At 40.1% G+C, this 25,811-nt stretch overlaps 2 protein-coding genes across 4 annotated transcripts in view; both read right to left on the reverse strand.

Annotated features, from left to right (window-relative positions):
• Positions 1 to 500: 500 nt before the first annotated feature.
• LOC135494621 (LHFPL tetraspan subfamily member 6 protein-like) lies at positions 501 to 12,873 on the reverse strand. The gene is made up of 3 exons (XM_064782759.1): positions 11,759 to 12,873; positions 1,995 to 2,093; positions 501 to 1,222 (listed from the first exon to the last, which is right to left on the reverse strand). The coding sequence occupies exons 1-3, from the start codon at positions 12,156 to 12,158 to the stop codon at positions 1,080 to 1,082; spliced, it is 642 nt and encodes a 213-aa protein (XP_064638829.1). The 5' UTR covers positions 12,159 to 12,873; the 3' UTR covers positions 501 to 1,079.
• A 3,176-nt stretch (positions 12,874 to 16,049) lies between these two features.
• LOC135495063 (fibronectin type-III domain-containing protein 3a-like) overlaps positions 16,050 to 25,811 on the reverse strand; it is a 50,468-nt gene continuing 40,706 nt past the window's right edge. For all 3 annotated transcript variants that reach the window (XM_064783477.1, XM_064783476.1, XM_064783478.1), the window contains one exon: positions 16,050 to 25,793. In XM_064783477.1, the coding sequence (XP_064639547.1) occupies positions 25,464 to 25,793 (330 nt within the window). In that variant the 3' untranslated portion in view covers positions 16,050 to 25,463. The remainder of the gene's footprint in view (positions 25,794 to 25,811) is intronic.

Consider the following 25,811-nt stretch of genomic DNA (forward strand, 5'->3'; position numbering starts at 1 on the left):
GTCGAGGACAATCTGAAATCCTTTTAAAGAAACTCGAGGCCAGGTATTTATAAACAAATCAAGGCATGATCGCATACATTTCGGTACACACATTTATAAATGATAAATGATACTAAATAGAACTACATGTATATCAATACTGTGTCCCTATTTAGCCATGCAGTTTAACGTCGCCTTTTCAAATGGCCTCGATATCTATAGTGTAATACGCCATTAAAACCAACGCACAAAACCCGGCTAAATAGCGTCATACACAGTTTATATGTCCAGACGAGCCCTAGTACAAGCTTTTGCATGATTCGGCCCAGACACGAAATGTCAAAACAAAGTTTAGTCAGCGTTGAGTTATTCCGAGGGCAGCATGGGGGTAAAATACATGCATCAAGGCTGTCATAAACCATCTTGGAAGAAAAAATTAAGCTAAATTAAAACGAAATGGGGCAAGGGCTGTTCTTTATTAAAACGGGTCCCTCTTTCAATTGAAAACGAAAACGTTTTTCTCTAAAGAATAAATATATACTTTATTAGCATTATTGTTACAAAGTTTGAAGCGCATGTAAAAGACTTGAAAAAGCTACGTGAAAATACAAAACGCACAGACGGTCGATTTATTATGAATCAAACCCAACTGAAAGGAATTTGAAATAGGCCTAATGTAAACGACTCCCGTGAGATGACGCTGCGCTCGAAATGTTTGCAGCTCGAAATGCACAGGTTGAAGCCGTGCATCACGTAATCTGAGTGACTTGGCCAGTGCTGGCCAAGAAGAATGGCGCCGGTTTTTCCCCTGCACATCTGGCATGCCTTGAACCCATCTCCTTCGTGAAGTCTACCGGATGTGCTCAAAAAGTGATGGCCCCGCGGAGACCGTTACGACGAAAACGATGGCGGGACGAAACCGACGATCACCAACTGCCTCTGACAACTGTCTCAGAAAACCATACGATCTACATGCTCATTCGTTGCATCTCTCAGCAAGTTATCGTGTAGCAACCGATATGTACAATTCCTCATTCTTTGTGCAAATGCAAAATAGGCCACTTCTGAAATTGGTTTCCACAAAGTCAAATATGAAATCCTCATAGTCCGTATCCTGCGTTGTACCGTTTTCTCTTCTTGACCCTGGCGTACTTGATGCTGCAGCAAGAAAGGAGCGAGCAGAACAGTGTGAGGCCGGCACCACTCACGGTGAGGTAGAACGCCCACCACAGCTGACAGTCGCCTGAAATTACAAGGGAAACAGTTATATGAAGAAGGTTTCGAAGTCCCTTCGAACAACGAAAGTAAGAAGGTCATCGAGTCCTGCGCTTATGTGTGTTGGGCGGGGAGAGAGGTCAACGCCACTTTGCTTTTATGAGGAAAACTGAAGTTTGCCAATATCATCCCATCCTGTTTGTTTGATCTGCTAGCAACTACATGTATATAGCTTTGACTGGTACCCTTTGACCAACCCGAACGAAAATTAGCCGTTACGGCCATTTGCATGTTTGCCATGGCATCATGACGAACATGATTGAAAAACAATCTGTGCATGCTGATAAGGTTCCTTAATGAACCTGGTCACTGGAGCTGAGAGATAGTCAAGTCATAACCGTGATTTAAGAGACTGCATTTCTCAATATCGTGACCGTGACGATCTATCCATCATGCTAGTCATGCTATCTTTATTCAGGCAGAACGTGGTCAGTTGTGTTGTTGTATTGAATGCTCCCACAGCGTGTTTTGAGGCTCAAAAGCTTTTATGTTGGAAGACTAATCCCTCTAAAGATCATAGGGTTCGATATACCCTTGTTCTTCCTCTTATGCATATCATCTTTATGTTCCTGACTAAGTTTAAGGTTACAAAAAACGATTCCCTCAATGATGGTGTTTTGGATGGCACACCATCATTGAGGGAATCACAATCATTGTCGTCACCTGTCATCCACCTTGACCAGATATACCCCGGCTAAATTTGAAAGGGGTATAGAGATGCATATCATGTTATGACTCACCTAAATTATATGGCGCAGCCCCTGGCCCGCAGATCTGAAACACTTCTGGATTGGTCCAACCATATGGATATAAAGCAGAGCCTCCGCCGATAAGCACAGCTGCAAAATACAAAATAGAAAACGAAATAGTAACATTTGTTAAAAGGATTTGAATTCTTTTAGAGAAACCTGTCCGATAAAAGGTCTTCTCAAATTTAGAAATGGAAACAGAAAATTATTACTATTGTTTTTAAAACGATATTTAACGTCTGAACTTTAATTTTCATGAAGCATTAGCTTGCGCGAAACCTAATAGTTCACGATCGATGGACACCTGGCTTGCTACGTTATAGTTTCTTTGGCATATCAAAAATGTTCTTTTAAAACACTCTCAGATACCTTCAAGATTACTGTTATTGACTAAGGATGAAGGAAAAACCACACAACCGCAGAGTAGCCCGTAAAAACCAACATGACTCATGATATTCGAATTAGATACCAACAGTAAGTAACTACATTGTATTTCTTCTTTGCAGCAAGTGCGAGAAGCCACATCAGCTGAAAGCACCAAAGATGCAGGTAAATAGGTTATGTGGCGTTCAGCCGTAAACAATCATTACTTGTAACATTCTTAAGTGGTGCAAGTGTACGTGTGTTGAGTTTGTACATCACTGCCAATTCAACTGCTTGTTTCATCTCATCCCTTGAAGTCCCGAACTTCTGGCCTTCTGGCCTTTTTTCCAACTAACCAGGCCGCGTGTGATAAAGATAATGGCGACTGGTGAAGAACATTCGATAAGAAAGAAGAACTCAGTCTCTTAAAACAAAACACAACGAGCCCCTATTGCCTCTCTCCGAATAGCTTTTTATAGCTATGGGAGGAAGACTATTGGTAAAATTGGCAAAGGCAGATGTACGAAATCAACCTAATGATAGTTAACCAATATTGAGGTAAACCCGAAGGTTCCCGATGTCACGTCTGACAGCGTAGGTTAACCGATCGATGTTCGTACATCTGTTCAGAGTGTCTGGCTCCCATCACGCAGCGAATCAGCAAAGATTATTTAGAAACACGCAAAAAATTAAACAATTTCCATTCATCAATTTGACATCAATGCTTTCCATTACACTGACAATTTTGTTTTCAACATGTAATTTCGTTTTTAGAATCAACTTTTTCTTTCGCTTGAGTATGCTTTCCGCTCGAAAGTTCTGGTAGCAGCCAGATTGGAAGTTTGGAAACAACAACTGGCAGAAGATGGCAGCGCTGAGTTCCTGACTCCAGTATCGAAAAAAGCTTTTTTGCGGTCATTTGGTTAAAGAGTCCGCACAGCGGCAAATAAACATTAACTCTTGTCAGGCACTGCACTATAAAAAGGTAAGAAGTTTATGAGGCTGTGCTACATGATTAGTTTCGCTGCAAAAACCTCAAAAAGTGAAATTGGCAGGTTAGAGTTGCTTGCTGATGTGCAGGACAGCAACGGCAACGCTGCGCCGCCAGGTGGTGGGACGACATGCAGCAACTGCTCTGTTCTTGCACTTACCCGGGTTTTTGCGAACTGGTTTTTGTGCAGAAATGATTAATAGCGGGGTAAAGAATCTCGATGTGAGATCAAATATGTTGTTGCTTCTGGCATCAATCAGTGTTTTGAACAGCTGGCTAGAATCAGCCGTAAAGTCAACCTAAACTTTTAGGCAGAACATATTTTTGACCTTAGACTAGCGAGAAATACGCCCAGGGGTTTGCCTGCAGGATCGTTGACCTACAATGTCAAAAAGCTTATTAGATTCTTACGGCTTTTTAAGTCGCTTGTCATCTTTTTCGGTCTTAGTTATGATCTACTCATAAGAACCGTGTAACACTAACCAAGGTAATCCGACGTTGCCAAAGATTCAGCCTTTGGTATGACTGATTCATTCAAAATCCGTTCATTTCTCGATGGCAGGGTATTCGATCCATTGAGGGCGTCATTAGGGAAATGAGTCAATAACGACCCTTTGGTAATCAGAAACAGCAAAGAAATAACAGAATCTGCCTGCGGATTCAATCAATGAATCATCACTTCGAGGTCACAGGGTGACTGCATTGAGGGGGATTGATTGAATTCTGTGAGTGTGGGGTTGATCTTGTCACCAACATGAGTCTTCACGCCCAATTCCGAAGTATCTCAGGCGACCTCCCTCTAGAGGCCACCTCAATTTGCAAAGCAAAGTTATGTATCTATATAAATGAAACTCTGAATTTTGGTGATCACGCAAAGGAAATTCTCTTCCACTTCCATCGGGACATCTTAACGACATATCAACATGCACTAACACTAATACCACATTCGTTCTCTATACCTTTCCTTCAGCATTAGCAATAACCCCTTCCCACATGGCCTTGGCGCTGGTAAGTATCATGATGAAGATGTGACCAAAGACAATACGTAGATGTGGTGATTGTCACAACAAACAAGTTCACTGGTTTAGTTTCACCTTATCTTTTATAAGGTACGAAAGTACTATTATGTGTATGGTATTTTGAGTAACTTGTATTTGAAGTTATAAAGTATTGGATTTCTAGTTCGATATCAACAACAGAAGAGGTTGTCGTCTGACATTACTTCTGTCAGAATATTTTCGAGAACACATCATCATCATTTTTGGAGTAATGGTCGCACTCGTTCGGCATCGGGAGTGTGTTGAACGCGAGCAGACAGTTTCAAACACGACACAAGTTATGATTACAAGAGTCAATTAGTATATAATTCGCTGATTAGTTCGGAATGAGGTCGGAGAAAAATTATTCAAATCACCCTATGATAAGCATGTGGCAGGAAATGATAAATTGCTTACTGGTCATATGCTTGTATCAAGGGCATATACCCGCAAGTACCAAGTGAATTTAAAATGATGTAAACTATTGTCATTTTCAGGTGAATACGACATTTCTCGCATGGACTATGCATACGGACATAAAGATGCTTTCTGCAGATACAGAGAGGGTCAGTCAGTTAACGAAAGGTTATCTTGATCAACACAGCGTGGCCTGCAACACCCTACATCACTTTACGCCGCATGTCAACTAAAGCTTCCCACCTTCAAAGTATCGTTTGTGTGTTCATCAAAGACACATTTCTATTCAGCGCAATGAGTAAAACTTCGCAATGAGAAGGATTACTAGCCCAAAGGGAAAATGTACACTAGATCACCTGTCCCACACGTCACATAACAGCAACTCTATCCCAAAAGGGAAATACATTTCAGCTCAAATGAAACTTAACGCTAACAAAAGGATTACTGAGTCCCATGATGTCACACCAATGAGAAAATGTACACCACCGACACTCTAAATCACTTGTACCAGACATCAGATAACAGCTTCTCTGTCCCAAAAGGCATACATTTCAGCGCAAATGGAACTTGATGTACATGTATCAAAAGAAGTTCAAGGGGATTACCATGTCGCTCGAGGTCACACGATGAGAAAATGCACACATGATACTAAGTAATGCATTAACACAAAGCATGCATTAACCACACAACAACACTTAGTTTGCCACACATCAAATGAAAGCTTCACAATCCCCAAAGCCTTGTCTAGGTATTGATCAAAGTATTTTTTAAGAGCTGAACATTTCAACTTCACATCGTGCACGTTGTCCAACCGTTGCCACTTTGTGTGAGACACGATTATCGAATTGCGTACTCAAACCCTCAAAGAACGCGATAAAGTGTTGGTAACTGCCAGAAATAAGGATTGGATGAAATCCTTGAATTGCATGAAATCCTTGATTTGCTTGTTTGTCAACAGTTTTACATACCATTCAATACTTCAAAGGCTCTTGGTAGAAAAAGCATGCAAGTTTATTTCACAACAGAATACATTGTATTTGCGACTGATGGTCACCATGGATATCCGGACGTTCTACATTTCAACTCTCGCCGTCACATCAGCATTCAGAGGGGTTCTCATGAGCAAATCTGAGCTGCGCTAAATGCCAGCTTTATGCCGGCGATTGTTTTAAATTAGACATTTACCCTGTGGCAACAGTAATGTCACTTTCATGACTTTACGCAGCCAATAGCCAGATAAAGATACCTCGTCTTCAACCCCTGGATCAAAAAATGGAGTCAGAAGAGATCCTTGTTCATCCGGATAATCTATGGGCTTTATACGTGACATATGGTAATGAGTAACGCCAAATTGCCTGGAGGTTGCACACTAAAATTTCTTCTCATGATAGTTCCCGATATTAGTTCCAACATCCAGGGAGTTGTCACTAAAGAATACCAACATTTATATCAGTAAGCATAGATTAAGCTATGTGCTTGATACCAGCTCTGATTGCATTTGAAGCAGTGAATAGTTCATATTCATGATAGATAACGCATAAGGCTTTAGGCTTCGATACTACTTGGCTGCAAAAATGGTTTCTCTTGCCAGTTTTATAATGGGGTTTACCACCTTGTATGGTTTAGCTCAGGGATTGGCTTGAAAGGCACCTAATACTGACCATGAAAATATGGGGATGTTGCCCACAAACCTCAGTACTAAGAAGGTATTGTAGATCACCCGACACAGCAGCAATTGAAAGTGGACATTGTAAAAGAAGTGGTTCGGGTTTAATGTCTTTATTACCGAAGTTCGATATGAATACATTTGATGTTATTCATCCTTTATTACTTTTGACACGAGGTGGCTTTATCTGTTTCTACTTTGGGCCTTTATCATTTGGTGATATATTAGGCATATCAATTCAAATAAATCTTGTCCATGAATTAGAATGCTAAGCATGGTCGGAAGGTCAGAAGAATGAGGCCGGAACGATTCAAGTAAAAGACGACCAAAGGCGACTATTGATGTTAAACAAATATGACGAGACTGATAGTGTTATAATGTTGGGTAAACATCTTCAAAGTTTGTTCCTGTGTCTGGAATTATATTTGGGTAAATATAATGTCTATCTTCACGTTGTCGGCTGTAGGGCCAGCCAGAGGCAACACGATGACTCTCTGATGGGATCACGCACTCAGGTTGGGTAGCCTGGTTGAAATTCGGGAGACGACCACGAGGCAGGAACCAGAGTCCACCGATCCTGGCTTTCGTCCACGCGGTTGGTCGGTGGAAGGGCCAACTTATCTTGCCAACACCCAGGAGTCAAGTTCACGTACGGTCCATCGAAGGATGCTAATCGTCATTCGCCTTCTTTCACTGTCACCTCGTGCTGATGAGGAATGTAAACAACACAAGATCCTTGCTGATACCAGGATCATAACACGTTCCTGACACTTGTAAACGTATGTGACAATAAAACGAATTAGGCGATTTAGGATATATTGGTATGTTGACCAGAGAGTCAGAATGGCCAAAATGAGTCCATAAACATTTGCACAAAGAGTGAGCGGCAATTTATGGAGATCAAGTTGATACAATCAATACGATTTCCTTGACATTAATTATATCATAGCACAACAATTATCCCGCCATTTATAACCAGAGGGTCAACTCCACGAGTTTACTTTGGAAATTGGCCAAACAGGCAAAAACAAATAAAGCAATTGGAGATTCTAAATGACATATTGACTTCAAATGCCCAACGTGTTTGGAATTGGCTTTCAACCCTCTAACGCTAAATGCTCCACTATTATTCTATTTATGTTTTTCAACTTTGATTTTATTACAGAAATCCTACAAACGTGGGAATGTGCTTTTTGACAAAACTTCACAAAAAGTAATCTTGTTTTGTCTTTCAATATTTTCCTTCTCGGGAAAATATTTGTTCAGTGAAATTTGTCAAAGCAGTAAAACCTGTTCCGTTACGGAGATATTAGTCATTAATGATTGTAAAAAAATTTGTGCTTATGGGCCCTGTTTGGTGATACGGTATGCATAAAAACCTGTAAATGCTTTTACTGAAAACTTCGTGCACATTTACACTATAACACCATAGGGCAGAAAAGTAAAAAATCCAATATTTTTGGTCTGCTGTTTGCATTAATGCGACTTCGATTTGGGTTCAACGTTTTCCTCGTCGGTGCCAAAGTGACAAAGCGCCGGAAAGTGGAATCGGGTCTAAAGCTGTGCCCGGCTGCATGTGCGCGCAACTTTGTATCGTTTTTCCAAAGTGCAGTTTTGCAAAATGATATATCTTTCGTCCATCTTCATGCATTCCTCGACGATAGGTAAAAGCAGTTTATTATTGATTGAGAAGCGGGAATAACAACGTTGGTGCAATATGAACCAAATGAAAACATAAATCATGCATTTCTAGTTCCCAATTGACTTGCCACGGGCATTCTTATCAATTTTATCATGTCTTGCTGCAACATGGTGGTGATTCATAGGGGAAATACGGATGATTATCAAATACCTTTGGAAAAGTAACTCTGATGAGCGTCTGCGGAGATCAGTGTCACGATTTAAGTTGCACTCTATACCTAGTTTATCATGCGACATATTGGAGGGCTCGGTTCTACGCCAATTATTTCGCCATTGTACCAGTCGTGTTCTTGTTGACGTTTTTGAAAAACTAACTTTTGAAATGTATCATTCATGACCTCGATCAAGATATAGAAAGGTTTATCATATACACCGTGGAGCCAGTTTCTCTACTCGTGAGTGTTGTTGTTGCGGAGATGAGGGAAGGTTTGCAAGTACAGAAGTTCCTTGGTTGAATTCGCGTTCATCAGCGTTTGTGATTGGAACGCATCGCAATAGACTGAGAGCACTCATTTGGCTTCATATGATGTGTAAAATCATATTTTCCTTCAAACCAGACTCTGTGAGGACGTTTTAAATACTTTACAGTTGGAATCTTGGCCACTAAGCATTCTGCCAATAATGCTACTATCAGTCATTTTTTGCCTCTTCAGTCCACTTCATCACCTAGAAGTGCTTTTAATTTAAACAGTCGTGAAATATACTAGGCCATTTCACTACAGTTGAGCAAAAACATGCCCGTTACCATCATTATTATTGCTTAAAATGCTTGGTCTTCGCATTTTCTGATGAATTTCATGGTTTCTCAAATTTGTTAAGAGATGATGCGAGCCAGAGAAGGCTTAAAGATAACAAACCATTAGAACTGGTTAGTCCGGCATATACGATGATGAAGGCCAAGGTTTAACTAGCTTCATGGGAAAGCCTGCAGCTTTAACCCGATAGGTCTTGTTGAAATCAACAGCGAGTTCACCAACTAGCCAGCGCGTCTGGGTACCTTTATCGGTTTTGCTACCTTCGTTAAAATTATGGTTCCTCGGCATTTGCACAATGGCATGTTTCCACACAGGCTGGCTTTCCTGGTATTTGCTTTAATATATTTGTATCTGAACCTGGGAATTGACAATCAACATATAGATTTCTTTTTTCTTAACTTGTATAGCATCGTTACTGAATACAATACAAGGAAGAAACTGTTGTTAAACAATGCCTGAGACAATTTGTCGGGAGCGCGGTCGGGCGGCAGAATGTTAGCAAGTGAACAAATGTATTCTAAATATCAGTCTATCCTTTATCTATGTTAATGTTTTCCTTGTCTATACTTGTAACATTCATTTGCTTTTTTGCTCTTTCTTAGGGGAACAGGCATACCTGACGTATTGTGGACAAGGAGACCATCACCCCCTTCGGACAAATGAAACGACCTTGCGACAGGAGGAACGGGGCATGCAATTGTTGGTTTTTCTTCGAAAACGGCTTCCAGGAGGACCGTGACTACTCAGAAGGGGATGATTGAAAAACAGTGCACGAGAACGGAATGTAACCGTGCATGAACTCTTCACGAGACGATCAGTACTAGTGTTCAAACCTCTTGCACACATCGAAAATCATAAGGCTCAGCATTCGCGCTGACGCTACATGTGACGACGTACATGTATGGTGGTGAGAAGGCCCAATATCCTCCTGGCCATCTATCCCACGCTCAGGTTGTCCCTTTAACCAACGTAGTGTAAGAAGCCGGTCAGACCAACTGCTTTGAAAGATAAGATCCCCTACAACCCAAGATATATACCAACGACTGCTTTAACAACGTTTAACTAATCACCCTTATATCTCGCACTCAGAGAAGATGGACGAGAATAGTTGCCACATTTCATGATTCTTTACCTGGACGCAAATACCTTCATAACCAAAGAATTGATATTTTCCATGTGCTTCATAAAAATAGACGCTGTAAAAAACCTAAGACGGTGTAGAAACACTCTCAGATTTATCAAGATGCTTCTTTTTAGGAGGCATTGAGATGGGCAGTGTATAGTCGCATTACCATACACATGTAACGGGATGTTTCCCATGTGCCATATAAAACACAAAACTAACATCATAAACCTGATCGTTGGGTAGACTTCTGATGGAACTAGGCTTTTCTTTTTGGTGATCATTTGTATCAATCTGAACCAATTTATCCAAGACGTCACACCACACGACTCACAGTCTCTGATACATGGCACTTATGACCATCATCTGGCTGATGGATTCCAAAGCATTTCATTAAAAATAAATGATACCATCGTTCTCAATCATACCAATTACAGCATGATATCATCAGACTGCGATAAATGATCAGCGGTAATTGATGACACGTGAATCGTATGTTTGTCATGCCAATCCTTCATGCCAATTAGAAGCTAACGACTTGCCATGAGGCCAGACAATGGAGGTGGGGATGCTTCAAGGCCCCCATCGGCAGAAAAGCAGGAATTTTTGTAATAATAGGCAGAGAGGTAAAATAAATTATATCACCAAGGACAGTAGAATATATGATGTAGGCCCTACCATGTTCTAGTGTCAGTGTATCAACCAACTTAATTGAATGCATCGAATGAAACGTTGTGGCACACCGATCTACCGGCGTTGTGCGTCTTTCAAAGGAGACTTTAGGATTGACGTTCTCCGCAAGTAAGTCGACATGGCGATGTAGCTTCGAAAATGAATGATTGGACCTTTCCTTTCTTCGCTGTTTGGCTGTCACCAACGCGAATTGAAAATAAACACTAAGATATCAGCCATGCAGACACTGAGCAGAATCTACTGTTGAAATAATAATGATGTTCAATATTTCATCGGTTATGCCAAGCTCTATTTTGAATCGGCTTACCATTTATAATATGGATTGATGGGTCTGAAGAAGTTCAAGAGGCGCAACATGTGCATTTTACACAGTTACACGCTATTACAGAACAGAATGATGAAAACTGTAATGATGGTTGTACAATGTATGTGACGAAAAACTGAGGATACTGTGACGATTATTTCCAAATTACCGCATGATTGCTGACAATCATTGGTAACACTAACAATATATTCAGCTGCAGTAATTCAAATTGTAACGCTGGTTATTACTCTTGCAGAGTTACATGCACTGACATGGATACATGTATAACCGTATAGGTATATAATAAGGATAATTGATAAGTCGCTGTTTTCAACCTCTCTCTTCTCTTCTGTCATCATAAGGAACGAAGTGGGACACTTCAGACTATTTAAACTGAAAAGTAGGTCTTGAATGTTAATCAGTAGGATAAAATTAACAGCATTGTTGATATTGGCTGACCTGGATGTGTTGAAATATAAACGGAAAGAATATCGCTCAAGGTCGAGTTGGTAGATTGACAGCCAAGAGCCACAAGTACAGTTATCAGAGAAAGTGATGGGTGACATCAATTTGATAGGCCCATGTCAATGATGTCAGCCTATTCGATTACCCATCTATCAAATATAAGGTCTATTATCAAGTCTAACTACCAATTAACATTTCCAGCAGTGTATCACATCTTTAAATATCAGAAAGAATGCTTACCTGCCAGGAGCTGCACTATCCCGCTAACTTTCGCCGAAGCTTTCCCAAAAACGTCAGCAAGACAACATCCAAATAGAATAACAAATGCAATAAGGACAGACAATCCACATCCTACCCCCAAAACTATTGTCGTCAGTTGCCACCAAAGGCTGGGAATATCATCAAAAGTCGTATAGCGGCCACATTCCATGATAATCCGGACGTCCCCGGTCTTGGTCAGGATGGGGTAGTTGCACCTTCTGAATGTCCCCAGATAGGACACGGTTTCGTTCCGTAATGTCCCCTTCAGCCAGTAGGGCAGGTAGAACCCCACGGAGGATGCGGCGCAGCCTAGCAGGGAGAGGACACCCCACAGGATCCCCACCCCATTCAACTGGGTTGGCATCAGTCCTGGCTTCATAATGAAGTTGTTATTGTGTATCTTGAACGAGCTAATTTATCTGCCCTTGAAAGGTTCGGCAATATTGAAGTAATCCTCTTGAATCCCTCGAAACATACCGTCGCTTCCCGAGTCTACGTCCTCAATACCGTCAATGTTAAAGCCTTTACGGCAGCTAAACCGTCTTTCAAGGCTCTGGATCAGCACCAAAACGGTAATCACTTGAATCTAATTGCCACCAATGAGTCCTGCACACAGGATGCAGCTACTCCGCTCCCCTAACCTCTCCTCACACTCGTACGAAGACACTGGCAGTCGGTATTCGAATCACGGTTTCATTCGCTACTGACGCGGATCACAAAATTGGAGTCAGGAATGACAGCGCTGCAGAAGTAAGCTATCGTATCAGCATCAGCCCAAGTGCTAACACTTGATCAGTAATCCCCAAATGTGGTGTATTCCATTTGGCGAAAGATCTGTCGAATTTTGCCCGTTTACAAACTGAACTTTGGTCTTCGTTAGATGAACTACAGCTATTCGTCAGCAGTCCTATCCTTATGTTTCTCTGAAAGTGTCCCGATACTAAACCATTCAACAACTTTGCTATACAATGTGCTATGGTTCTGTCCTTGTTGTATTAACAGCAATGCCAGCCACGCGCCAAAGGAATATCAACTTCACTTCGTTTTTTCATTCAACTATTGAGTGGCCTCTTTTCTTACACTTCTCAATGTAAAACGACCACCACGATTAGAAATATAGGCTACTGTGTCACACACTGAATGAGGTGAAACAGGGCAGTGACACCTTTCGCAAGTGTTGTTAATCAAATGATAGCTTCATTCTTTATATCGATAAAGCAACGCATCTTCTTGTCTAATTGTGTGATGGTAAGATTGGTTATTTCAAAAAGCAATACATCTTATGTTCAAATAAGAAACATGAAATGGTTCTAAGAAAAAGCAATGCATCCATCAAACTTGCCTTGGCATGTTCTCATTGTGGGGCAAGATGGGATTGCATATGAGTTGCGAAACAAATCTCACTTTCAGACAACGTACGTATGAGAGGACTTGCCGACTCGTCGGCGATGAACACCAATCCTAATGTCTTCTCATAGGCACAACGACGGTAGATCGGCTTAAGGGGGCTTCGGAGGGAGTACTCAGGAAGTTCAAAATCATGCAATCCTTACTCGCAGTTTCATGCCAAGGGCCAGGACTTTGCCTTTTGAGTCATTTGTGCTAAGACCAGGATATGTAGTTGATAAGCTGGTGGCTAATGTCTATCATGATAGCGGTCAAAGGGTCAAAATCACTAACATTCATGATCAAAGATTTTTATTGATCGGATCTCCTCATAATCCCTTGGGTGAGTAACATAAAACTGGCTCGCTCGTGTGAACTCCTGAACCTGGGTCTATAATAGGCATGGTGTGCGTCGACATTCTGAGAATCGATATTGACAGGTTTTGCAACCCTCACGAAGAGCTACGAACGACTGACGTTGCACGGAGTAAAGTTCCCTGGTTCCTCGTACTACTGAGTATAGACGAGTATAGTGAAGATGACTTGCGAGCGTCGCGAAAAATGAATTGATAGGGAGTTTTCGCAAATCCCCCGAACCAGCAAGGAAAACGCCTATCCAATGTTTGACCTCCTGAGAACGAAGACAAACAATGGGATAGGGCGGCGTTCCGTGGAAGTTGAGGGGCTTTGCGAAAAGTCCCTATTGCAGGACAGGAAATACTCAAGTTCCATCTCCTGTAACAATCGTGGGTGGGCCACTCAAAGAATCCCCCAAATCATGTTTAATGAGCATAATCGATCGGGTATATCAATGAAACCACTATAAAACTCGGCCAGGGGCCACTGAGTCCCTTGAGAACCTGTCCATGGGTCCGATCCGTGAGACAAAATAGTATTGTAAATACAACGATTATTGGGCTTTTAGCCATACACCCCCGGCACCCCCCCCCCCCCCCTTGTGCCCCCCGTATACGCCTGCACAATCAAATAACTACAACTTCCCAGAGGACACCGATTTCTGTCCCTCCGGCTGTCTTCAAATATGCACGGTTGTAGCTGATTTGGTCCAGGCTAAGGTCGACGACAACAACCTTTTTTTAAAAAGTGAGACAATGGATGGCTTGTGCGTCTGGCGTTGTGGTCGTCGTTGACCAATTCTGTCTTCGCCGGACGTTTTGGTTTATAGCTGTCTTTGAATGCGACATAGACTAGCCTCGTTCCTCATAAGGAGAACCAATTAGGATGACGCAATGAGCTGCCCGGGGAGTCTAGAAGTACGGGATCGTATCCCTAGCTCACGAGGTTACGTCTCCGATCCTCTACGCTGTATACTCTTGTAGTGGGTCTAACACTGAGCTCATAATGACCCCCCCCCCCAGCAAGGGCGGTGCTGGCTCTTCTTCATGACTAGGCCTATTTGTATTTGCTGCCACCAAGTCCGAGTCTGTAACCAACACAGATGCCTTTGATGGCAACATGTGGGAAAATGAAGTGGTGCCTAGACTCTTTCACCAGTCACCTCCATTCACTCATTACAGAGACTGGTACTTGACGGCAATTCACTCGTCATGAACTCGATTTTGGGGTGTAAGCTTCTTGTGTCCGGTCACATGTTGTTCTGGAGGATGGGTAACAGGTCCAAGTGAATAACCTGCAATACCAGAGCGCTCGACATGACAGTGCATCCATTGTATGGGCAGAAAAAGTATGGCTCGCCTCGGGTAAATCAACAAGGCCTCCTCGACCCTCTGCTGCGCAGCAGATAGGGTGGAGGTGGTGCCCAGCCCCTGGGATGTCAGCCAAGCTCTTCTTGCAATGATGACAGTTGGCCTCGCCAATCATGGTTGGGCGATAACGGGTTGCTTTGCAATTCCATGAACCAGGCAGGGATCATCCAGTGGTTTTCAATATACTCGGCCTGTCGATATTTCAAACATTTTGTTAAGTTGTGGAAACAAATGAAATCAACCAATTTTTCCCCTTTCTTGTATAGTTTTATTGATAGAATATATACTTTAACATGATATGACTGACCATCACAGGATAATAAATAGCAGGTTAATGTCTCTCTACATGAAAACATACATGAAGAAGTCGACAAGTCCATAGTCTCACACAACCAGAAAAACGGGAAACTGTACTCACTGAAAGATAGCTGTGCGAGATTACAGAGGTGTCAACCAAAAGAAATGATTTTTTAATGAGAAATTTCAAAGAGATGTGAAACTGCGATAGTTGACTCCACAGAAGATGAAAATAAGAGATTCGAGAGGCAAAGACTCATATAACTTGAAATTTTCTAATGGGGTTATTTTTACTCCACAATTTTTGGTCTGTTCATTTAGTTTTTAGCGGAAAATTGATAGACACCAGTTTTGTACATCACAGCATGTGCTACACTTGTGATCATCTGTTGTTCTGGAGGATGGGTAACAGGTCCAAGTGAATAACCTGCAATACCAGAGCGCTCGACATGACAGTGCATCCATTGTATGGGCAGAAAAAGTATGGCTCGCCTCGGGTAAATCAACAAGGCCTCCTCGACCCTCTGCTGCGCAGCAGATAGGGTGGAGGTGGTGCCCAGCCCCTGGGATGTCAGCCAAGCTCTTCTTGCAATGATGACAGTTGGCCTCGCCAATCATGGTTGGGCGATAACGGGTTGCTTTGCAATTCCATGAACCAGGCAGGGATCATCCAGTGGTTTTCAATATACTCGGCCTGTCGATATTTCAAACATTTTGTTAAGTTGTGGAAACAAATGAAATCAACCAATTTTTCCCCTTTCTTGTATAGTTTTATTGATAGAATATATACTTTAACATGATATGACTGACCATCACAGGATAATAAATAGCAGGTTAATGTCTCTCTACATGAAAACATACATGAAGAAGTCGACAAGTCCATAGTCTCACACAACCAGAAAAACGGGAAACTGTACTCACTGAAAGATAGCTGTGCGAGATTACAGAGGTGTCAACCAAAAGAAATGATTTTTTAATGAGAAATTTCAAAGAGATGTGAAACTGCGATAGTTGACTCCACAGAAGATGAAAATAAGAGATTCGAGAGGCAAAGACTCATATAACTTGAAATTTTCTAATGGGGTTATTTTTACTCCACAATTTTTGGTCTGTTCATTTAGTTTTTAGCGGAAAATTGATAGACACCAGTTTTGTACATCACAGCATGTGCTACACTTGTGATCATCTGTAGAGATGGCAGAGACTTGCAACACTTATTACTGCTACATGCAACAAAATATCTCTTCTCTGCGGGTAAAGTGGTAACTGCTTGATTGAACATTCATCAAAGGTTGCAACGATGGTCGATTCTTGTCGTTGGCACCCAGGATGAACCCCACAAAAGTGATAATTGTCGCAGGTCTCTGATCAGATGCAAGAAGAATGTGACCTCATAACCAAGGTCACATTGGATACTTTAAAGTCGTCTAGGATTGCAAGTCCTAATTCAAGGTTGCAGCACCATTTCAATAAGAAGGGCGGTTAACATTGAATTTGAAGATTGACTGAGTAAGTGTTAAGTACCAAAACTTGCATCTGGTTGGGCAGTTCAAAAATATGTAGGTCAGTTCAAAAGCTGTTGTTCAATTAGGCGTTGTTGACCTTGGGTGTTTTTAACCAATCAACAAAGCCAGTTTTAAGTACATTTGCCCCCCTGAAGCAGACATATCGAGATGACCTTGCAATGATGGTGACCTTGGTATCTGTGACCTTATTCCCTCACCTTGAATAATGACAAGAGTAGCACAAGCTTCTACTTTTTTATATCAATGAGATATATATATATCTATATATATCTTATATTTAAAGTATTTGAACAGATACAATACATTTTGAGTCTAGCATGCATACATTGAAGCTTACATCTTCTTTACAAGGGCTTGTCATAGTCTGCACACACCCTCACACCAGAATGAACTGAACTCAGATCAACACTGTACCAAGACAATGGAACTGTCAATTTTTGATATGAAGGGGTGTATCATATTTTTTCTCTTCATCTAAACTTGTTTGGAAATGCGACTACACAATGTACAGGTTCTACATAAAATGTATATTAATTCTTACCGAATTCAGATGAAGAGAACTTCAGCTGCGTAATAATTTGAAATTGTTCAGAAATATCTCACCCGAGGCGGCAGTCAGGTCATTTTGAATCCATACCAGGCAACTAGTTCCAACAGGCTGAGAGTAATGTGGTCAGACATGTGACCCAACTGATGTGGTCACCTGTGACCGAATAATGTCAAAACAATAAAGCCTTGACATATTATCTTAAACATAAACTGTACAATAAGGCAAAAACAAATCTAAATTTGTAACAATTGACAGCAAATTTCGAATTCTGATAATTTGAAGAAGACATCAAGAGCCAACTTTTCAAGTGTTAGGATTTTATAAGCAACTTCTGAGATTAGAGTGAATTTTTTCAAAGATTTCCGGTCAAGACGTTGATAAAACCGAGCGCAATATCAGTGAAGCAATCTCCTGGCCACATTATGAGGCAGAGACCGTCATAGAACAACATTCCACGGTTAAGACCAATTTTGAAAATTGTGTTAGCCTGTTTTACCCAATAAGATTTTCCTTCTCACACAAGTCTTACAAACCTAGCTGTGCACACCAGGGACATTTCAAGTACTGTTTAAGATTTTCCTTACACACAATTCTATCATACGTGATTGTACACATAACGGAGGTTTCAATACAGTACTGCTTTAGCACATTCTCTGGCACATAATTCTAACATATGTGACTGTATGCAAGGGAGGTTTAAGTACAGTACTGCTCAAACATATCCACCAGTCAAGGTCTATGACAACGCCAGTTTGATATTTTCTTCAAATCATCTCAGAATTCGTCTCGAAACATGAAAATTGCCATCAACCCGAAATCAAGAGAAGTATTCATTAACAAACATTATAAATAAGTGAAATATTGGCAGCACTTTCAGTTTCATGAAAGCCTACCACAGTCAACTGTACATTTATTTACAGTGTCCTTATAGAATGTACAGCCAACTCTGGCAAATTTGGCATGAAACTTTTCGTCAAAGTGTTGCTCTATCATAAAATTGCACAATACAGAAATATTGCGCAGAAAGATTCTGAAGATTTGAAAATACTCCACTGGGATTTATCGGCCTCCATTTTATCGAGGTGACATTTGCTTTGCGTCTTCAGCAAAATTATAGGAATAATATAAACAAAGCAGACGTCATCTCGACAGAAATGTCGCACAAATTTGCAGAAATACTCGGAGTGTGGAGATATAATATAAGTCATGCTGTACAAAAGTGCCGAGTTCTTCCCCAAACCTGTGGTGTTCGGCCTGAATTAAGACAGACTTGAGCCTTTAACAACTTCAGGTGGTCCGCGGCGGAGCTCGGGCATTGATGAAAATCAACACAAATAGTTACATCCATCTTGACCAGATGGAATTTCTCGATCTTTAGAACAGTATGACTGACAGCAGCCCACCCTCCGTTCTCAAGGCCGAGTCGGTTTCACCACGCTAGCTGGAGATGCAGTGCAGAGTCCCATGTGAAATGTATATGCGTTCAAAGTCAATTAGGGTTGAGATGAGCACACAGGTACTATTCATCTCGATCCAAGTTGACCAGATGTCACGTGTGATATTACTGCATTACTCTGTACTTATATACAGTGATTATTTGTCAATGTGGGACGAATCAGGACTAAATTCTGTTCGTGTAGTACAATGCTATGATACATAGTCTAACTGTACATTTGATTATGATAAACGTGAGTGCCAAAACTTCATACAACTTGATCAAGTCAACAGAGAATATTTTGGAGAAATCCAAGTGTATGGAATTTCCCACTCAAAGTATTTTCGGCTCACTCAAGGTTAATAAAGATATAACTCTATAAAGCCACTCGAAATGTAATTAGAATGACTAATCTAATGTATGTATGTTAAATAAGTATCCAGTATGGCTCCCCCTGCTACCCCAGAGTTTCAACTCCACAGATAAACTTATCAAACTGAAGCGATAGAGTCAGAACCACTGCACAAGTCACAGCGACCACCAAATAAGACTGCTTTCTTCACCCCACTGTGATTTTGATAACAGATTCTCACCTTAACTTTGCACAAGGTACAGAACTAATGAAAACATAACAAGCAAAATGAAAGAAAAAACAGAGGATAAACAACAAAGGTGTTTTAGTTAACAAACAGTCCACTCAGGGAGACGTTTCAAAATACTTTAGTAAATTGTTCGAGAATCATGCAGTCATTTCATTTCATTGAATGACAATGAATCATAGCCAGAGAAGTTCTCTACGCCACGAAATATCAGGAGAATGGATTCGACTTCCAAATTGAATCTTAACTGCTCTGTGGTCTATTGTGGCGAAACCTTAAAGTGCTCTATCGGGGCCTTCTGGCTGCAGCCGGCACTTTGGAAATGATCTGTTCATTTTTAAGTTGACCAACGTGACGTATAACTCGGCCGGGAGGGAACGACACGAGGCAAGCTAAGACAGCTCAGAAATAATTAAGCAGACGTCATAGTTATCTGCAGGACTTAGCCTCACCGTTTCCCAATGGTATTGGATATTGGCAAATGAAGATTTATTTCATGAATTCATTTTGAGAGGGGAAAGTGAAACTGATGAAATTAATTAATCAAATTTTGAAAACAACGAAAGAAAACTTAACTATTCTTTCTACAAAACTTAAAGTGTTGGTGTAATATTTCAGAAAAACAATTCATGCAAAACTCAAAACAAACGGAATGTTTGCAATCACTATTCAAATTCATTATCAACAAATTATTACTACATTCATGTTAAAGAAAAAATACGCGTACCCGTTGCTAAATCTTACCAGGTAGAATTTCACTTCATAAAACATTGCCATTTTTACGAAAATTCTAAATGCACTGTAATTTTGTTCCTGAATATTTCAAGTATTTTTCATTTTGCAGTGACTATTTGACATTGTCAAAATCATTCATAACATTTTTCGGGCCATGCTGCATTTCAGTTTATACAAGTTTTGAAACAAGGCACGACTCATCAAAGCAAACAACTAACAGCAGAGAGTCCATGCCAGACCCATTCTCTGGAAACTCAGTAACAACACGCTGGAGTTTTCAACACGCCACCCTTTTACCCAAGTCAAAATGGTACAAGTTACATTTTGCTAGCCTGAAACCCAAAATTATGCATCAAAGTTTCAGCAGGCTATGGCATGAGACTCACATGGAAGGAGAGCATTTTGACTTGAGATCTGGAACAGTTGAAAACTCGGGCATGCAGTTATAATATGGACTCACCAGGTGTATCTATTCAAACAAATGCACCACCAGAAAACACCCAAAAACAGTGTAGTGAAGAAAGACACAGTGTCTGCATCTCGCTTCGAATTCATAAGGTTTTGCCCACAAGCATAGAACAAGAGAAAAGAGAGGCTTTACGAATTACTGTCAGATAGCCAGGGTGATGCTGAGACGTTGCGGCCATCAAAAACTCACTATTCACTGGCTGGGTAGAGGGGCAAATGCTATTTTCAAGTAAGTAAATAATCTTCAATTCAGTCTTATCGTTACACGGAAGGAAAGTTATGAATTAGTTGCCAAGTCTGAGAGAATGGCAGATTTTTGTTCAAGTTCAAATCAAATCCCTGTGATATCAAGGAGTTGCTCATAGAGTGCTGTTTTGGGACATTCCAATGATCACTTAAATATAATCCCAGTCGATTGGTTATAGAGAGCACTTATTAATCTCAACAGTCAGGAAGGAGGTAGTTTTCCATACTTCCCTACTTTTGATTGATGTATGGAAAACCATCCCATTCCCGACTGCTGACCAGCCAGTCAAAATGAGCCTGTCACCACCCCCCGGCTACCAACTTAATAATTCGACAAGCTCTGGGAGAACGTGTATCAGGTCATGTGTCACTCTGAGTTACAACATCAACAAGGCCTACAACCACAGAACATACGTCGCCCTAAAAAGCCCTCAAACATCGCCGCCATGAAATGAAACCATCTATCCTAAAGTTACATACATATACAGGCCAAGGAGGAATTCAAACAGAATTTTTGTATCGAAGAAAATGTCCCGATAAACATGCAAAGCATATTAAGCTCATTTTAAGTATAAGGCCATCATTCTAAATTAACCCTTCACCTTCTAAAGACAGGATGGGACTTATAAAATCCAAAATTTGTACCGATTTCTCTAATATGATCAGCGGTGCACCTGGTTGAAGAAACAAATAATGCGATGTAATATCACAACCCTTCGGCATTGTCCCACCTTAATATGGTTGTTCAACGTGTTTAACAAGATATACAGCCAAACATGCTCTGGCATTCTGTGATTTCAAAACACCTAGCATCCTTGCCAACTATACCATTTACTCTCAACTCTGAAATGTCTGTGAAGCTAAAAGTTGGCGAAATAGCTAGTTTTCAATTTAACGGCACACTTATTACCAAGGTTGACTCCCACCCTTGAAATTGGCATTCACTTCGATTTGAAAGAGTACTGCTTGCTTTAGGTCTTCAAGCTCTAGCCAAAACGGTGGTGTCGAGCAAGGGTTAATCCTTATTACATTTTCATTCAGAGTCCACACCAAATCTACAGCATTTTCAGTCAAATAGGACTTGAAATATGTCAACACAAGAATACACAAACATGGAATATGTCTAGGCCTGTTTTTATCATTCTATTATATCCATTATAATACGGAGTTCTGTACGTGTGTAGCTATCATAAGGACACCCATCAGCACCATTTTCTGTTTAATTAGTTATTCAAATAACTATACTAGTTATGATATATTAAGATGAAGATTGGCAGATGACATTTTTCTAATCAGTCTAAGAAGTAATTAAGTAAATGGTAACAGTTTATAAGCGACTTTACATTTACATGGATGATTATACACTTATTAATGGTGAACATAAAACGCCACTGAAAAAAATTATCCATGGAACACGGAAAAATGCTACAGCTATGACGAGTTTGGTGACAACAGTTTTATATCAGAAGGCCAGATACGCACAACAACGTCAGGTACCCACAATGCACTGGATAGATTTGATTGGACAGCGTTTATGTATTACAATTACGGATGAAACACACAACGTGCCAAATTGACAGTACAATGAAACTTCTCTCTCCTAAGTTGATCAATTTTTAACGAGGTTTTTGTTTGTTATGTATGAAAGTTTCCACTGGTAGCGGCTGACGCTATGGCTGGCCATGGTGGACACTGAAAACATTATTACTTCACCCTAATGCAACTATCAATTTGTAGCTTGTACCTCCCCCCAGGGGTCAACAAGATACAACATTGCCTCTTAACGTTTCATCAGGATAGTTTCCCACGTGATGATCTGATATCTATGCTTGACCCTCAAGAATTTGTATAGGTGATAAGGTTTCCAACCCTTGGGGGGGGGGGGGGTACAAGTAGAATCCGACATGGAGCCTGCATTTACAAGTAAACCGCTTCGCGAAACTTGCCAAAACATTCTGTTATCATGACAGAAATAAATGCTCTAGAACCAACAAAAAGCGATTCTGTTAGGTGTAAAACAAGTCTTGCTACTTTTCGAGAAATCGAGAAATTTTTTGAAAGGCATGAAACTGTTTTTGAAAAAAAATTATTTTCTCAAAAGCGTTACTCAACTCTAAAAGTAGCAAGACTATTTTTTTACACCCTGTACCTCCTCAACATCTCAACCTGTATTCAATAAGGTTGTAGTGTACTTTGAATAGTTACACAAACAAACAATACCCAACAAACCAAAAAGGCATTTCCAAATGTTCTTACTTCAAAAACCAACGCTGAACACACAACATACATATTTCTACTACATCTTAATGTATTATAAGTTCAATCAATAAATGATGTTGTTTAAAAAAATGGTCATCAGCCATATATCAACATTTCATGCTGGGCCAAAATCGACAAATTTGGTGAAATTTCACATATTTTCAAAGTGACACAAAAGAATGTGGGTTTATAGTCTGATATCTCATGCTTACTGTGCCGATCCGACTGTTAAGATCTCTTGAATAACAAAAAGAAATTAAGAAATTCATCCAAAATATTGATTTTTTTCATATTGGCAATACGCCCGTCATGACCAGCCATATTTTTTTTTGAATATAACATGTAGTGATATATGACAATATTGATTTCAGAGACACTTATTCTTCGTGACATCTAATTAAAGACAATACCACATTCATTAAGTTTTAGGTAATTTTCTCCAAAAATATCTTAATTAGAACTAAAATTCTCATTTCATATATATATTTTTGTATTTATATTCAATATAATGGGTACAAGTTTTATATTAGTTTTACATCCTACACACAAATGGTCTCACAAAAAGAAACTCTATCTTTAAATAGTTACAATAGTTAAATAATGTTTAGCAGTTTAATATCACCTTTGTAGTAAAATCACCCGAACCACCCCTAAAATTTGATAATGGACCAAACCAAATTAGACTGATGCATTGAGAGGAAGGTCCTTTTCAAAATCTTAGGGGAGGTTAGGTTGGATAGTAAGTCCAAGTCATATCATACAAACAATTGTTGAGAAAAATTTATGGAATTTAAACAAGTGAATGGAGATTACGAAAAACACATTGTCAATATTTTTCCGGTAGGGAACTTTTTTGAACAAGTTTGTTGTGAAGAAAGAGGCGATAAATTTACCAGATCGGTGACAGAATTCTTTGTACTGTGTGACTGAGCCTGAATATGTACAAATGAATTGCTTAAGAGAGTAAAATAAGCTGGATCTAAATGACACAACAAACCAAAGTACTGACCCACTTCAGAGGAAATGCAGAGAATTAATAGAATAAATGAATATAAACTGAAACTGGCCTAGAGTCATGGAAATTTCAGAGCAGAGTCACGGAAACTTGAAATCAAATGGGCAGGTTTCAAACTCTTGAAGAGATCCTTCTGGTAAAACTGCTGATTCCTGGCATCTTTGATTAGTCATTTTATGCCTTCGTCATTCCATTTTCACTAAAAGATAACAAAGAAAGTGACGACACATCGATGAGGCCGTACGTTAGCTAGTATTTTGATGAATTTTCAGACTTTCCAAACTTCAGTTCAGGATAGCAAACTAGTTCCATCAATGCCTCTCACCAAAATTCGTCTTAAAACAGACAAGAGGAAAACAAACTTGTTCGAAGAACTTGAACTCAAGGAGTTTACAAGATGATGAATATAAAACTCATATCAGAATTTAAAAGTTAAACCTAAATATTGATTAATGAATAAGAGATTTACAGAGGTACTTTTGCATTGATTGAAGCAAACACATCTGTACCAGGTAGAATACACAAGGGGATATCCGTGTATTTAACGACACTGAGAGTTCAAATGGGTCACCTGAATGTAGTACATAGGATGTATTAAGCCTCTCAACGGCCCAGTAATAAATTAAGCTAAACATTGTGGTGGTGTGTTCGATTTTCTGTTACCCTCATGCAGTCTTATGAAACTGGACAGGTACTTTTTCACAGACTGAATCCTGTTGAACCGTTTGCCGGTTATCCCTATTGTAGAAGGCCGGATCCAAACTTAAGTGATATTTTTATGATAATGATGATCATCTGATGTCATCAATATTTTAGCATCAAACTCAAGAATCCTTGCTTTGCTTTTACACTTATTTTTTGGCTAATACACATGGGTAACAAACTCAATACACATAGTATCATATCATACACAATATTCCCAACATGTGTCAAAAAAACTTTTGAAAGGGATATAACTTGGGTTTTTTTAGGCTGCTGTCACAAAAATATACATACATGTACATGTATATGAAGCCAAAGACCATATTCGTACTGAGAATCAAACCACGTCAAAACTGGTAGGCAAGATATCATTCAATTTGCTTTAGATTATGGAGGCGACTGAGTAAATCAAGACCTAAGATAACAATAACCCTTCGGTCATGTCTTATCTAGATAACACATTGTTAGTGTTTCTGTTCAAACCCAAGAACCACCGAGAATGTTTTTAGGAAATTTCCAACATTTCCCACAAAGAAACCCGATTCAAAATATCACCTCCATAATCTAAATGTTTACTGGAAGATAAGACTTAAAAGGCAGTGAAAGTAAGACAACTGTCTAACTCATGCTAACTTGATATAAACTTGTGTAGACATTGTACAATATGTTCTAAATGCAAATGTCCACATGTTTCTGTCATGTTGACATGAGACAGACCTGACCAGCAAACCAGTTACAACTAGTCCTGCATTGTATACTGAACCAGCTGCTGAGCCAGCATCGCCATGACGATCGCAAATACTGTGAACGCAGCCAGAATGATCATCGCTTGCTGTTTGTCCGTCCACTGCCGTGGTTCACAAATCGTCTGTTTGACTTCTGCGGCCTTCGATGTCGAGGATTTGATTGGCTGGATGCTCTGCGTGATGAATGAAACACCCGGACTGAAAGCACCAATCAGGTCCCCCGTATCATCACAACACTGGCGTATGGCACACACTCTCACGAGATATTCCGTCTTGGCTTGTAACTGGTTCTGCGAAAAACTGGTCTCGGAACCCTTGTAGATCTGGAAGCGCAAGAGTAA

This window comes from Lineus longissimus, chromosome 10, assembly GCF_910592395.1.
Source record: "Lineus longissimus chromosome 10, tnLinLong1.2, whole genome shotgun sequence".
Classification (NCBI taxonomy): domain Eukaryota; kingdom Metazoa; phylum Nemertea; class Pilidiophora; order Heteronemertea; family Lineidae; genus Lineus; species Lineus longissimus.